At 40.6% G+C, this 16,678-nt stretch overlaps 2 protein-coding genes across 3 annotated transcripts in view; one reads left to right on the forward strand and one right to left on the reverse strand.

Moving 5' to 3' along the window:
- Positions 1-1,389, reverse strand: part of palm3 (paralemmin 3) — a 35,467-nt gene extending 34,078 nt beyond the window's left edge. The window contains exon 1 of the mRNA XM_051383867.1: positions 849-1,389. The gene's annotated coding sequence lies outside the window, so the exon portion shown is untranslated. The remainder of the gene's footprint in view (positions 1-848) is intronic.
- A 5,831-nt stretch (positions 1,390-7,220) lies between these two features.
- plppr2b (phospholipid phosphatase related 2b) overlaps positions 7,221-16,678 on the forward strand; it is a 49,026-nt gene continuing 39,568 nt past the window's right edge. Inside the window, exons 1-2 of one of the 2 annotated variants that reach the window (XM_051383872.1) lie at positions 7,221-7,855; positions 13,923-14,033. In XM_051383872.1, the coding sequence (XP_051239832.1) occupies positions 13,923-14,033 (111 nt within the window). In that variant the 5' untranslated portion in view covers positions 7,221-7,855. The remainder of the gene's footprint in view (positions 7,856-13,922; positions 14,034-16,678) is intronic. The other variant, XM_051383873.1, reaches the window with a different exon arrangement.

Consider the following 16,678-nt stretch of genomic DNA (forward strand, 5'->3'; position numbering starts at 1 on the left):
TTGATGGGTTGTAGGGCAGAACTATGCTTTTTCTTTTTTTTAAATGAAGCTATAGCACAGATCAAGCAAAGATGTGGTTAAAAGTGATGAAACAGCAGTGGGGTTTGCCGTAAAGTAGGTGAGTCACACATAGATGTGTGGTTAATCTCATATACTGAACTTGAGATCTTGACTGTAATGTTGTGTGTGTGCATAGTGTTGTGTGTGTGTGTGTGTGTGTGTGTGTGTGTTTTTTGGTTGTTAAATGCAGCTGCAGCGGCGGCTAGGGAAGTGTTAAAATATAGCCCCACTATCTTAACCGGTGCATCATAAACTGTTGTAAATGCCCTGCAGACTTGAGGCTTTTTGACAGTTACGCAAAAAAACGGAACAGGCAAAAAAAATAAACAAACCAAAACTACTAGTCTAACTAGTGTTACACTTCATTCTGAAGGAGGCATAGGCTACTGTGCATGCCATGGCATATCTTTTAAGATCAAAACTACAAGAACTATGATAAGGCAGTTACTGTAAACCCACTGTGTCTTTATCCAAGTGAAAATTGTATTTTTTAGTAAGGTTGGGTCAGGATTTAAGAAGGCAGAGTGTTAGAAAACATCAATAGCTGTGTTTATACAGCCAAATTATATGTCAAGGGGAGTTTTCAATTAATAAATGACTTGGTTTGGTTTGAAATGCTTAACAGAGGTCAGACAAGTCAAAAGCTGCTGGGGCTGTCCAACTCTGGCTGGGCTCACTTCCACCTCTTGGCCCGGTTACAAAAGGTGTCAACCGACCACGTACACCAGACGTGTGTTAAAATTCATGCAGAAAACATGGTTGGTCGAAATAATGCAAAACACACTTACCTGTTTAGAGTTGGCCACTTGATATTTTAGGTCCAATACACTGCAGGAGGAAAACGAAACCAAGCAGGAAAAGTGGAGAGATAGCCTACTGGACACGCGACAAAAAGAGAGGGAGAGAGGGAGATAGAGAGAAATCCTCCTTCCACCTAAATGAATTATGTGACGAGGAGGATAAAATACGACACAAACTTCGCCGTGTAGGTGAACACCTGAGTAGCCTCCGCGATAAGCTAGCCCCCCCCAAAACACACAACGCTCGTCTCATGAACAGCGGGCCACACGTAGTTACTTATATCAAACTTTTACAGCTCTGTAAAGTTTGTTTTAGAGAGAAAGTCGCGGCATTTGTTTAAAAAAAAAACGTGAAACCGTCCCGGAAAGCCGCTCTCACCGCCTCCCTTCGTGCCTGAACCCGTCCGTGAGGAGGAATAGAGTCGGTCTGTCCAGCGGTGGTTACCTGACTCCAGTCATTACCGTGAGGCCAGCCCTCCTCGCAGTAGCAGCAGCAGCAGCAGCCTCATGTTTCCTGTTGTTGTCGCTCGGAATGACTGCAGAGCAGATAAACAGCTTTCCTCCTTGAAAGCAACAGGTTGAGAAGCCTTCTTCTTTCATTTAGCGACCAACATGACATGCCATCTGGTGAGCATAAAAACAGTGCCATGGAGGGAAACTTAAAAGTGGACTATGTTTGCTTTAATATTTGCTCCCTTCAAGGTTACAGCAGACAAAAACGGAGCTTTAAACTCCCTGTATTTGCGCTTTAAAACAACATTGTTTTTAATGGGCGGACATAATATTCTTTGCATGTTTGGGTGCAACTGCTCAACCTTCAGAATTCATCTACTCTCACCATGTGGTGTGTTTCTTGCAGGTCACGTTATCAGAGGGGATTTTGATGAAATGAGGCATCTGTGCAAAAAAAAAAAAAAAAAGAGGTAATATTTGCATGCAACTCATCTCATGAATAAAAGTCAAACCAAAAACCTATTACATGTGATGTAAAACGTTTCACTAAAAGAAAGAAGTGCCTCAAAAGTGTAAAGTCCCTTTCAGCTCAAATGAGGGATTCCACATCCTGCTTTCTAAAATGAAATGGGTGTAAAACGGTCGCCTTACATTTCTAATAATACAGTGCGTTTGAGGGTTGCTCTCTTGTGTATTTCGAGGTGGTTTTGAACCACCAACCTTCTACAATTTCACTCATTTTAAAAACAGAGCGGCAATAAGAAGTTAATCATCCATTTATTTTTATGAAGAAAAAAGAAAGAAGGAATTTAAATAGGCTGAAAGCTCTCAAGTACTGACAACACTTCAGAGGACAATACAACTATCTATTGACTACTAAGATAGTTATTGGTTGTATTTAGCTCGATTAAACAGTTTTTGGCCACTGGGTAAACTTATGATGTACAGTGTTCCAAAACCTGTGTATTTAGCCGTGTTACGGCATATTTTGATGAAAATATGAGTTACTGGGAAATACCTAGATTAGAAGCTGTGGATTATGCTTCAGGTTACCATTGTGAATCCAAGTTGGCTGCTGTGGATGTCCTCTGTTAAGGCGTCAAGCTCCTAACTTTTCAGTGCCACCTTTCGAAGCTAATGGGTAGATAGGTGTCATATCCTTTAACACAGGTTTTTGTGGGGTGTCCCTTTTTAATTTGAAAGCTCAGGAGAATTTACAACACATACATTTGGGTACGCTAAGATGCCAGATGTTTTTCTCTATGCCATGCTGGGTTTGAGCCTTTTTGCTTTTTTGTGTTCTCGGAGAAGTCCTTTGAATAGCATGACTTGATCTGTTTAAAATGTTTTACTTTTGCTCATGCACAGCCCAGTTTATTGTCTTTTGCACTGAAGACACAGATCCCTTGCATTATTTGTTTTGAAGTAGTTCATTAGTAGTATATGCATGTAACTGTAACCACACTGGTGTAAATTTGCCTTCATACTGTTCAGACCCAAAAAAGTAACATTTTCTTGTAGTGTCCTATATTACCTCAGGTTGACCCCAGAGTGGGAAGGATACAAAGTTTTGTTCATGAGTGACACCAAGGACAATCCAAAGACATCAGTCATTACTTTAGCTTCATGAAATAAAACTAGGCCAGGCTATTTTTATGTATATTTTATTATAGCTTACTCATATTTCATTCATACTACAATATACTTGAGGCTCATTTTCTCGTTATTAATTGCTTTTTTAATGTGCCTAAATCTAGGGTATGAACCCCTGAAATACTAGCGACACAACATCTTTAGAGATGGTCAGTATTTTAACCACATAAATTACAGCTTAGCTGACCTGTGCTGTATCTTCTTTATAATCCCATTTTGCTAAAAATCTGATTAATTCTTTATGGCTGAAATTCCCTAGCATGGCAATTTGAAGCAAGAATGTCCTTGGCTGTGATCCACAGTGATGGTGTATGAAATGAGAACATCGGCCTACTTCTGATTCCCCAAGACAAGAGGGAGTCTTCACACGAGCAGCCAGATAGTGGGAGCACACAAGCTCATATCACACAGCTTTCCCTTAACAAAATGACAAAACATTCCAACCTTCTTTGTTAATATACTTAGTACAGCAACCTTTCCTTAACAATACAGTGCGCATGTGCTTTTGTACATGTGTGTTCATGCATACGAGTACCAGCACTTTCCAAACACTGCTCTTTTGTTAGCTTGTATGTGCTTGTGTAGCATACTGTATGAAGAGCACCATTTGTGTCTGTGTGTCTGTGTTTTTGTGCATACAATACTGAGGTTTATTTAGGTTGCATGTATTTTTCAACAACATATCGTGAGCAAGAAGGAAATGGTAACCATTACCAGGGCTGATGTTTGTCGTCAAAAAACCATGAGCTTGTGTTGACCAGCTGAAGGACAGTTTGTCTAAACACTCAGCCTCCCCAATGCCATGTCAGTGAGTGTAAAATACTTCATGTGAATGCCTACTGTGTGAAGGAGCACTGCAACCCTATGACGTCAAGACCGTCATTGTTGATTTCTGTTCAATGAAATGCTTTCTTTTGCAATACGTGCTAAGGGGTTAAAGTTAGAAATAAATCATGGTAATGGTAGTGCTGGGCGATATACCGGATAAACAAGTGGATACCTGTTTTAATTTCACGTATGATATACATTTTTTGTACACCACCGTACCGGTGCATAGCTGAAATAACTGCTGTAACTCTTCAAAAGGCAACAAAAACAAGCAAAAACACTAAATCCAGAACCTTTAAAAATGCTGTGATACAAATTTTTTTATAATTCTGCCCAGCACTAGGTTATGGCAACTAAAAAGGTTATGGTTTTTGGTAAGATAACATTGACACAGCACTTACATTTTAAACCATTTTAAACTAATAAAACAGCTACCTGCGCTGATTAGAGTTGTGAGAGTGAACCAAAACAGTAAAATTGTGGGTTGGAAAACTAAAACAAAGAGCTGAAAGATGCTAAAACACTCCTCAAAACACCTAAAACTCTCTTTTGGTTTGTCACTGTCTCACATACAAGCAGTCATGTGTGGCCTTTTTTTTTCAAAATAGAGATATTGATTAGAGCCACTGAATGGTTAGGTTAGGGTCAGGCAACTAAAACACGTTTCTGTTGATGATTCCTAAAAATGCCAGCGTTAAATGCTGGTCTATGACAGAAGATAAACTCTGGTCTTCAGTGTGTAAGTCAGATATGCCATATGCCAATACACAGTGGAACCACTACACCCTTAGATTCCTGCTCACTACATATAGGGCACAATACTTACTGCACTGGCATTAGATGTAGATTGTGAGATGAGAGAATTGTCCAATATAGTTGTTCTCTCAGGGATACTGGGCTAAAGGGAGGATCTAAAAAGGAAAGTCAAGAGAGGACAGGTGTACTGCATGTGTGTGTGCGTGTGTGCGTGTGTATGCATGGCTGCACTTGTGTGTGTCTAACTGTTTGTAGGCTGTACATGTCCACCTCTGTGTACTTGCTCTATTTACAGAGTCCTACGGCGTCTTACCTTCCCAGTTTCATCCTTGACTTTGACAACTCCCCTCACTCTTTACATTATTATAATGTATGATGCTACTTACTTTACATACATACATCACTCTATAAGACTAGACAGGCATCTAAAAGCATCAGCCGTCATGGAAGAGATGCTACTGAAAACTTCATACCTGCAGAGTATGAGTTGGAGTGATGGGGCGGATAATATAGATGTCCTTTGGGAGGCTGTAAAAGACAGATATTAATATAGTCACTGAAATATACTGCAGTTGTTTCTTTGTCCTTGCAGCAACCAGGTGCTGTTGTTACATAAAGACCCTTTAAAGGCGATTCTGTTGCCTTTTATGCTTTCACATTATTGAAACTGTACACTGGGAGATGGCCTTAGTGAAGTAGATTTTTTTTTCAAGTGACTGTGAGAATGATGATAAGGAGAAGAAAAAGAAGAAGAGGAAGAACTGCCTATGTTTTGAGCTTTTGATCACAATGTCAGAAATTAAAAATCATTTACTGAGTCATTTAATTTTAGTTTTTGCTGTTTGAGTTTATTTTCTTTTTATGTCTTTTTTGGCCTCAACTTCTGTACAATGAATTTGTTGTTGCCCCAGACAGCACTGAGTAGCTATATGAAGTGTGTTTTTGTGAGAGCTTGTGAGTGGGGGGTGTCATTGAGGTATGGGAGTTGTGAGCAAAGCCATTTTTAAGCTGCACTTGATTCATATACATTGTATGTGCACTGTTAAATATGTGTGTATTTCTATTTATGAGCATTTCCTCACTTGTCGTTCCACTCTATGAATGCAGCGAGTTGCCATGGGAACTATGACATCTGTGACGCCACGTGATTTTATCCATCATTCTCAGAAAAAAAAGACACTTTACTGTGAGTGGTCCATGGTCCCTCTCCAGCTGTGAGTGATTTGTTTGAGTGCCGCAAAAGAGTGGGCAGCTTTTATAATACTGTTCCTTACGTATTCACCTTCAAACTCTTTTGTAAGAAAGGTATTTGGAAATGTGTATTGGCAAAAGGGATGCCGTATCGTGTCTTTGTCCGGCTATTTTCCTATTTTATTTTTCTGACTATGCACTTTACCATAATTTCCCCTCTCAAACTAGATTTCAGAGGGATTGGGATGTCGTATCCGCGGTTTTATTACATTTCTGGGGAGAATATGAGAGATGGTAGTATTTACTTTCCTAAATAGTTTGAGATTTATAGAGAAATATTCTAATTTTTGCCCAAAGTTAGATTGATACCACTCCTGTTTCTGTATGGTAAATATGAAACTACTTCCAGCAGCTGGTTAGCTGAGCTTAGCTTAGCATAAAATCTGGAGGGAAACAGCTAGCCTGGTACTGTCCAAATGTAACAAAATCCTCCTACCCGAACCTCTTAAACTCACTAACCAACATGTTATATCGTCGGGTTAAGTGGTATTTCTTGTCAGCCTGCTGAGACTCCAGGAAGTGAAGTCTGGAAGAAATGAATTCAACGAACAAGATAACATACTAATTGGTGAGCTTTGGAGGTGCTGGTTAGCGGGTTTTGACTTTAGACAGGTTGTTTCTCCCATTTTTCCAGTCTTTCTTTTAAGCTAAGTTAAGCTAAATGGCTTCTAGTGGTAATTAAAAAAATGTCGAACAAAATTTCACACACAGTGCAATATTAAGGGAAAAAAACTCCATCCTTAATAACAATAATATTGTCCACACTAAGTACAGACCTGTGTGGCAATGCCTGAGGGAAATGTGTCCAGCTGTCCCCTGGTGCCATTGTAGCAGGTCTAAACATGTAACAACACACATCAACACAATCATTTATACATTTGTACAGAAACACACACTGTCTTTGTTTTAGCCCTGAGGGAGGCAGATATTGTGTGCAAACTCATGCCATTATGCAAGTATACACCAATGCACACACAATGCAAACAGCCAAAAGCTGCTGGTGAGCTTGCACCTGGGGGCCTCTGACCCACATAGGCCCATGCGCAGGATGCGTCCTACTTTTTCACTTGACGATGCATCGTTAACCCCCTGTCTACTGTCCAAAGGGCTGAGCTGGTGCCGGGTCACCTGAGCTTACATTGTCATTATTGTCATTCATTTTGAATATAGAGACACGCTGCTCCCAAACACAAAACACTGACACCTATACTGACAATTACTTATGGTTTACGCTCCTGCTTTGACTTTCCATGTTCCTATAATTTTGCGCACACACACACACACACACCTTTGCACCCGCACTCTCACAGAGCCCATGGTGTCTACCAGTATCAAAGTGGTTTCCTGGGGTACTAAAGTGAACAGTATCTACCATTTTAGCCAGTGGGTTGCCTCAGTCTCTGACACACATAGAGTCCCTCCTTCTCCCTCACTCTCTCCCTCTTTGCATCTCTCTCACTCACACACACATTCTGGCTCTTTTCTGCTCTCAGTCTCCACTCCAGCTGTCTCGTTCTCTTATTCCCTCTTCCCACTCTGTTTTTTTCTCCTCCTCTTTGCTTCTCTTTTTTTCCCCTCACACACAAGCATACAGATGCACACACACATCTCCTCTCTCTCCTCCTCTCCTCGTATCCACCGGCAACTGCGCTGAGGAGCCTCCCTCACCAGCCTGTGGATCCCTTCACTTGACTAATTAGCCTTGAAGTGCTGTTGAAGATCATCATATTTAGCTTAGCGACCTAGCGGCAGAGTGCAGACAGATATAGACTAGGCTGACTGGAGGCTGGGTGCCTGGCAGTGTGGCAAGCTCTCTATCTCTCTCTATTCACACTCAGTGCCGAGGGCTTCTCAGTGGCAGAGCGGCGGAAGTGAGGGTGGTTTTGCTTTGAAAGAGACGAGAAGGGGGAACAGAGAAAAAAGCAAAGCTGAGACCACAACGCAACCACAGAATGGGAGTCCGCTGCAGGAGCAAATCCTCCTAGAGACGGAGACTTGGAGGGAGGCAGCAGTCACTGTGCAGCAGCACTGCTTCAAAGATACAGAAATTTAAGGTGAGAGTTTAAACCAGTTACTGCCCTGCTTTTTCTTCTCCTTTTTTTTGACGTGGGTTGTTCCTGAATGTGTGTGTGTGTGTGTGTGTGTGATTTTGCATCTCTATGACCCACATTGTTGAACCTTAGGTGCAGCACAGGAGGGAGTCTGTGCAGGATGCTCTCTCTTTTTCTGTCTATCACACACACACACACACACACACACACACATACATAGGTATCAGTGTGTAGCACCACTTGTTGGACTGACATCCAAGTTGACATAAAATTAATACTGGGATGATGGTCACTTGTGTGTGTGTTTGTGTGCGCGCCAGCGAGATAGTGAGTGGGTCTTTTGTTGCCGTGGTGCCAGTGTGAAGCTTAAGGATGCACATCATAGCGAACGACATTGGACAGCAACACAAGAGACAATCAGTCATGCCAACCTCATGCCTGAGTGCTTCTCACTGCTTTAGAAGATGGGAATATAAAGGAAGACCCAAATACTGTATTTACAGCGGACAACCTCCTGCATGTGTGTGTAGGTGTGTGTGTATGTGAGTATTTATATTTACTATCCCTTTATCTTCTGCTACAACTTGTATAACCTGTTCTTTCTTTACTTAACATCAATGAATGCTGTTTCACCAATCAAAACGCTTCATGCTATAAACGAGGCTCGAATATAGAAACTTCTATTGGAACAGTGAGATAATAGGATAGCGTTTCCCATGAGGTAGACAGGCGGGAGTGGAGAAAGAGGAGTGAAAACTAGTATATGAACCAAAGCATGAATAATTAACACGAACACATTGTAGTCTGTACTGCTGCGTGTGTGTGTGTCATTCAGCCAAACATTACACAATGCATGGACAGAAATACACACATGTACTGTGTGTGTGGCTTGTGCAAATACAGATTTTTTTTCATCCGTTTGCAGCCATAAGCAAGCCTCATGTGAAGCTATAAATAAAGGGCTGTGATGATAAATCTATGACGGGGAACAGAAACTGCCAAATGCCAGACAATTGAAGTTCAAGTTTGTGGACACTGTGATTTTGCAGAAACTGTGATTTCTAATCCCCCAAATCCTGCATGTTTAAATGGAAGGGACCATCATTCAGTCGCTGTGGTGCATTCCTGACGTGTACAAATGTCATACACACTGAAAGGATGTCTACGACTCTTTCAGTCTCAGCTTGTTAGCTTTGGAGGTCTGGTAGTCTTTGAAAAAAATATTTTCTGTTATTAAAGCTGTTCCAGATGAGAATTCAGGTTTCAGGGAGTGTTACATTCAACCAACAAAATGATGTGTCTCTATATCTGTATTCCGACAAAAGTGGGTGTGGTTTATAGGGAAGTTACCTCAAATCAGGCAAACTTTTTATTTTCTAATCTAATATTCATTGGCAGTGCCAACTGTTGTGCCTTCAAAGCATCAAATTGATTCCAAATTAGCATATCATTAATTATGAAAAGTAATTTCACATCCTCATACTGTACTTCTCTCTCTCTCTTTTAATCATGTAAGTTTTATTAACTGTCTGTACCCGGCCACCAACCCCCATTAACTGGATGACACTGAACAATCTGAAACGGAAAAAACAATTTTATAAATCGAAAGAATATGTTTATATTGGAAATAGAAACTATTTACAGTAAAGATATACCAGTATAGAAAAATACCTTCAGTTAAAGGGAATCATCTTAAAGTCCAATGAAATTAGGTTTAGAATTGCATTAAATGTCAATCCAGCAACACTAGTGGACCAGCATCACACCACAGAGCCCTAATGTCTTAAAGGGGAACTTCGGCAGATTTTTACCCTAGTCTTGATCACTAGAGGTCACCGAGTACTGTCGATAGGAAAAAGAACGACCAGAATTGGTTCTAGCAAACTGGAGATCCTGTAGCTAATGGCCAGAGCTCCCAGTTAGTTATAATACACTTCTTGGGGGCATATCCTAAAGAGTGCCTTTTGCTCCTCTTAAAAGACACAAAATGCAATTAAAATGTCTGTGCAACATGATCAGGGCCCTTACGTGACAACAACATGCCTTTTCAACTCATACGTTGTGCAGAAACCGTACAAAACAGTACTGTCGCCTACCTGTTTTTCCACCGCTCGCTTCACCGAAAGCCCAGAATAATCGATCACAGAGATAATGCCTTCGCGACGGAAAAAAGTTTATTTCCCCCTCAAAAATGTCCATGTCTTCACACACTACTCTCCTATTTGCACACTTCCTGCAACAATTTCTTCTTCTGCGTTTACAAGTGAAATCCCACGCACTCTTTAGTTTATGCCCCTAAGAAGCGTATTATAACTAACTGGGAGCTCTGGCCATTAGCTGCAGGATCTCCAGTTTGCTAGAACCAATTCTGGTCGTTCTCTTTCCTATCAACAGTACTCGGTGACCTCTAGTGATCAAGACTAGGGTAAAAATCTGCCGAAGTTCCCCTTTAACTTAACAATAAATTCTGTTTGTATAGACAGACCTTGCAGCCAGTGTATACTACTGATTATTAGAGATGCACAATAATTATCGGGGCAGATAAATTATTGGCTGATATTGCAAAATTTATATTATTACGAATTGTCCCGAATTCCATAACAATAATAATTTATTTCAAATTCTTATGTAAAACGATTGATATGCTTTATACTGAGTATGTCTTCGAAGTTTTTTGATGTTATTTACAAGAAAAAAATAAATGAAAGTCTGTCAGTGCTAAATCATCCACCTTTGCTCACCACATCTTGGCCTTACTTACCCTCGGGTGGGCATAAACTACAGCCCACTTTCTTCTGCTTGACCAACTTCGTGAACGCCTGCTGAGGAGCTGCACCCAGTGCTTGTGAACACGCTTCATGCTCATTCCAGTGTGTGCTCAATGGCGTGACAGCTTCAGTACCTTAGCTTGGACAATACCGATATGAGACATTGAATTTGATGAATTTACTGTTCATCACACAAATGAGACAGTAATTCGTTTCTAATGTGATTCTAAAGCCTCACTGATTACTGATTACTTCCATCACATTATTTGTGCTTTCCCAAATATCATAATACCGTGGAACATTACCGGCTCCACCATACTCCTAGTTGCTGTAGTCTACTCCATCACTACAGTTGCTGTGGTCCCCTTCAGTTCTGGCAAACCAAGTATTGCTGGTTGACAAATACACATGGGAATGTCTCCATTAAGCCTGGTGGTGATACGCTCAATCATCAGCATTGTGTGAAGTCGTTTGGTAAGGGCTTGTAAAAGTTCTGCTCTCCAGCTTCAATAGGAATCTTTTTCCATTTTACTTCTGTGCAAATATACACTTCGTATTTTGGTTTTTTGTTTCTGTGTAAACATGAATTAATCTCTTAGCTTTTCTTTTATGTTTTACTTTCAAAAGTGCTTTGAAGAATTAGATGCTTTCAGGATTCACTTTTTTGTTCCCATCCTTGTTTCTTGTTTCAAGTTGAACTTTTTACCGTTATCATTGAAAGGTGTTCAACAGCACTATGAAGTCATGGACGTGTTCCAACCCTGTGAAGTAGCTCCCTCCTCTCTCACCAACAGCAGCCATTGATTGAGGAAAGGGCTGACACGGCAGCAGAGATTTTCCCTCAGCCATAAAGTCAACGAGATAATTGTTGTCAAGGAAATGAGCGAACAGGCTCGATATCTGAGAGGAGAACCAATTGGTGTTTGATTCAATAAAATTATACTGAAGACTGCTGAAGGCATTTGCTTTATGATTGATAAAGTCATGATTTCAAAGTTAGCAGTTCTTAGAATTATTGCATTTGCTGATTCAAATGTCTTTGAATGCCTTTTGAAGCGTCATTAACATGAGTGCAGTCCTTTGCATGTCAAAAAGCCCTGAGCATTTCACAAGCTGGCCTTCTTACTACAACTATCTTCTCCATCTCTTCCCCTGTTTCCCCCTATTCTCACTTTGGGGACTGAAACAGTTTTTCTTCAACTTCTACCTATTATCCCCCAATCGCTATTATTTCCCATTGCTGAGTCTGCTGGCTTTCACCCCACCCTCTTTACTTCTGAAGAGTCTCCGAACGTCTGCATCATGACTTTGTCTCTCTCTTATCTCTTTCTGTCAGGCTTTTGTTTTTGATCATCGCTCCTCTGTTTCCACTCTACTTCTCCTCCTTTCAACCTCATTTCCCCCCCGACACTTTTGATTGCCTACCCGTACTGGTTTGTGGATATGTGTGTGTACCTGCATGTGTGCATTCTTGATGTATCATGCAAAATGTATCTTTGTGGGCATCTCTGCATATGGGTGAGTGAGTTTGGGTGTGTCGTGTATGAGTATTAGGGTAGGTCTGTACAAAAAAATAGTTGTTTTTAATCTGATGACAGATAATAAAAAGACTTCCTTTTTGTGCTCAGATGTGATTATCGGTAAATTTGACAACATAAAGCACATGGGCTATCAGCAGTGTGGTATGATGAATTACGATAAAATATCTTAAGACGTTGGACACATGTTTTTTTTATTCCTTACGGCCCAGGTTTGATTCCATATCACATATGTTACAGTTAAGGAAAAATCTGATAGTTGTAGTACCTGCAATACCACAGTGTAGAAATACATACTCTTTTCATAAGTAAAAAACCTGCAATTTACTTAAGTAAATTTCCAAATTGTTTGCATCAAAAATACCAAAAGTAAAAACACTTGCGTATATTATTGGATTATAATTACGGGTGCATCTGTGTGTAAAGATCACTTTAATGTTGATAAATGTAGGGCTAAATGTGACTTATGTTTGTACTGTTAGGTAGTTTAATCTAAAATAATACTGTATATCATTATTTATTAGTTAATTTTGTATTAATAATCTGCAAATAATCTCACAACTCACTCGCTTCACCCTCCCCTTCCAACCACTACCGTGGCTGTAAAACGTGCGGAAAACGTGAACATGGCCACTAGAGTCGGTGTCTGTCCCTTCTGGCTATAAAACATGGCAGTTCGACATGGTGGACTCCATGGAAGGCGACCCGTGATGTCTGTAGATAAGAACAGCTTCAGGTGATGATACACTATTGAAAACAAACCTATACATTTTATATTCCATTTCTGCCAATGCATCCTCCTAAATGTTACACACTGGACCTTTAAATTGAATTCGTACCTTGAACGTTGGCATTGAAAGAAATCGCATGCAGTTGACTTATCTAATAGTAATGTGAGTCTTACACACAACCGTGTTTCCGTGCATCACCTGACAGACACAGGAGCAACAGAAATGTAAGAGAAGTTTTTTTTTTAAGCTTGCAGCTTATTTTAAGACAAATGCTCAACATGATCAATGTGACTCATGGATACTCAACTTCCCGGTGAAAAATAAATTGTTCAAGAAATGATTTGCCTCCTAGCTGTGACTCAACAGAGTAAGAAACTCTCACCCTGAGATTAACTCTAAGCCAGGCACTGAATATAAATAGACTACTATTTACACCCTTGTATTGTCTGGAACTCAGACGACTTTTGAGTGACTCACAAAGTCGAACACTAACAAAGTGACACACCCCGAAAACGCTGTATCCGTCTGGACGCGAGGCCGATACGATAAAGTATTTATCCGGATTTAAAAAAAACATATTCGTGTGGACGGCCCCTAAAATTAGTTGCCAATCACGTCTCTTTACTTACCTGCAACAAGTCAAGCCAATTATTATGCCAGACTTAAAGTACAGGTTGACTTTGGATGAGTTCGAAGTCTCAATACAAATGCTGTATGCCTGAATTTTAGTGCCTCTCCTGTATTGTTTTTTTGTATTGTGTTCTTATTGTTACTACGCCTCAAATCACCCAGGCTGCTCTCACAGTGTCAGCCAGAGCTTTATTTATAGTTTAGTATTATGAACATTTAAAAAACATTTAAAAATTGCTCCCCATCTTAATGAACTTTACATGTTTGTATGTGCTTGTGTGGTAATGCATTTTTTATGCAAAACATGAAGTCGTTTGTCTTTCTACTGCACAGCAGCTGTATACCCAGCATATCCTTTTGAAACAAACTGAACAAAGCTTTGCAATGACCTTTGACCCTACAGATGATTGGCAGTCAGCTGTCAGCACAGAGGAGGGTGATGAGGAACCTTCCTGATGACAAAGAGCTGCAGAAGACCAGCACCTACATTGTGCCCTGCTTTCTCTTTGTGGAGGTGAGTGTTTGGACATGTTCAAAAGGGAACATACAGTACCTTTGTCACTTGACTCACATCTAAATATTTGAGCCTGATCTGACTTAAACATTGAAAATCATATTTAAAGTGCTTTGTTCCTTGCTTTTGGTAGTTATGAACTAACAACTCAAGGCAATATTTGTCATATTTGGGATAACATAACCTAAACCTAGACTCTAAAATCTAATATTGTACGGTGGGCAGATATGTGCAAATGCTGCATGGTTGTTTGTGAAAGTGAATTGAAATAGGGCGCTAGCTGTCTACTCTGCAGGTATTGGAGGTTTTGGAAACCTCTGGGAACTTGGAGTCACACAGAGCAAACTGATGGACACGTGAAAGCACATTTTACAGTCTTCTGCCTGTGAATGTTCTCTGCCATCTCTCTCTTCCATCATTTCACATGTCTCTCACGGCAGATTAACAACAATGAGCGTCAGTTGGGAAATTGTGCGAATTAGCGGGCTTCTTTTCAATTCACTGACTCCCAAAAGAAGTGATTGATTTGATTAAATTGTCACAAATGGGTAATTACCCTCAGTCCATGAATCATTTAGTGATAACATTCAGTGGGAGGTATTTCTCCCAACAAAGGCCCTCTCGAGTGACCTTTTTGCTCATAAGCTCCTTGATTCCTTTCCTCCACTCTTCCCACGACTCTTCTCTCCCTGTAATCCCTAAATGACCTGGTGGAGCGCTCATGGCCTCAACTGCATTTCCTAATTAATTGGCCTAATTAAGAACGGAAACCCAATTAGCCCATGCCAACGCTACCATGCTCCAAGCCAGCATGTCCTCCGAGCTATAGAGACGATGAGCTGAATGAGCAGTTTTGTTTTTCATTAAACCACATTTTTTTCTTTGAATTCACCCTAAAAATGTGATGTTGCATTCTTATAAGGGTTAAGATATTAAAGTTTGAGGCTGGCGATAATGGTTGAGTCAAAAGGGGCCATAGAGAGTTGACTAAGTCAGAAGTTCAGGTTTTGCAATATCAGATATAGCCTACGGGCAAACAACAGAGCTAAGGATAGATATGGACGTTTTTATGTCCCACCGGCTGAGACAAACTCAAGTAAACACAGATCTTGTGAAAAGTTGGTCTTGTTGCATTTTGAAAAAAAGTTTCTAGTGTGAACTGGCTTTAGCAAACTGCTTCTTTCTTCAGTGAACCTGCAGCAGCCTCTCCTGAAGGATTTTCCCCAACCTCGCTCTTCTTCTTTCTTTGTACTCGTTCACTCATTCACAACATCCTCTTGAGATCATACTTGCTTTTCTCATCTGCTCTTTGTGCCTTATCCAACACATGAATCCTACACCCTTTCCACATAACAATACTCCTCAACACACCTCTGTTGCCGTTGCATCTCTTTATAGCACAAATATCCCACAATCCCTGCAGGTTTACGCACGGTTTTAATCTTGCCTTTATTTCCTTTCATTGTACTTTGGTATTGGCTCATTCTCAGCATCCTCTTGAGGACTTGTTATAATGATTTTCCAGCTTTCTAATTTTTTTTTATAGTGCGTCTATAATATCTCTAGGCTTATATCTGTCAGTGGTGCTCCTCCCCATCTCCAGCATTCTCTTTGACGGTCTCTTGAGTACTGCCCAGTCACTCTTTTTATACAGATCCTCCACATCTCTCCTCTCCAGCACTTATTCCCTTGAGTAATTACGTCTTTTGCACCATGGATCTCTCCATTATTCCCCTTTACTTGTAAAGCTTCATCTCCTCCTCCCACTCAAAAGCCTGTCTGCTATTGCAAAGACCTCCATTCTCCTCATTTCTCCTCAATGCATCTCTCCAGCTTCATGTTTCCTCTGGGGTCTCCATGATTCTTTCTTCTTTTCATTTCATTTTGTTTCTGTTCACCCGTTCCTCCTTTCCAGGGCAAGTAGACCATGTCCTCATGCTCACCTCACATGACAGAGTGGAGGGTGATATGAACATCTACCATCCTAGGGAGGGGGTGTTATGTGCAGCTAAATCTGTCTCTGCTTTTTGCAGTCTCTTCCCATTTTGTCACCTTAATTGCCCCGTTCCCCAGGGGTGCATCTATTGTTTTTATTTTGTTCAAACATGGCCAGAGGTAGGTGATGAAAACCCAGTTTGACTTTAATGACTATATATGCACCTGAGTGAATCTGTGTACATTGCAGTAGTTTAATAAAGGGCATTTTTAAATTCAATTCCCCCTTCTGCTGTGTTCATACTGAAGCAGCTTGCTGTAGCATAGCTCCCCCCGGAGGGCACTCACTCCTTTGTTGTTACATTAGCATCTCATTATCCATTTCTTTTCAATTCAAACGCCCAGTCTTATTTCTCTTCCTCTCTTGTGATCTTGTTACTGATTCCTTTTCTCTTTACCTCTTTTCTCACAATCCAACTTTCTGTTTTCTCACTCTCTGGTTCTCTTTCTGTTTCCTCTTCCTTTATCACTATCTATCACCCTTTTCGGTCAGTCCTACTGTCCTCCTCCTTTAATCTCAAGGCTTGTCTGCCATCTCTAACTTTAAATACTGTATCTCTCTTTTCCCTCTTCCCATTTTCCCTGTTTCTTCCTTCTACTGTCTTCCCTCTGTCACTCTACCCATTGCTTTCTTCTTCTACCAGATTAAA

The sequence above is a fragment of the Dicentrarchus labrax genome, unplaced genomic scaffold (assembly GCF_905237075.1).
Source record: "Dicentrarchus labrax unplaced genomic scaffold, dlabrax2021, whole genome shotgun sequence".
Taxonomy (NCBI): domain Eukaryota; kingdom Metazoa; phylum Chordata; class Actinopteri; family Moronidae; genus Dicentrarchus; species Dicentrarchus labrax.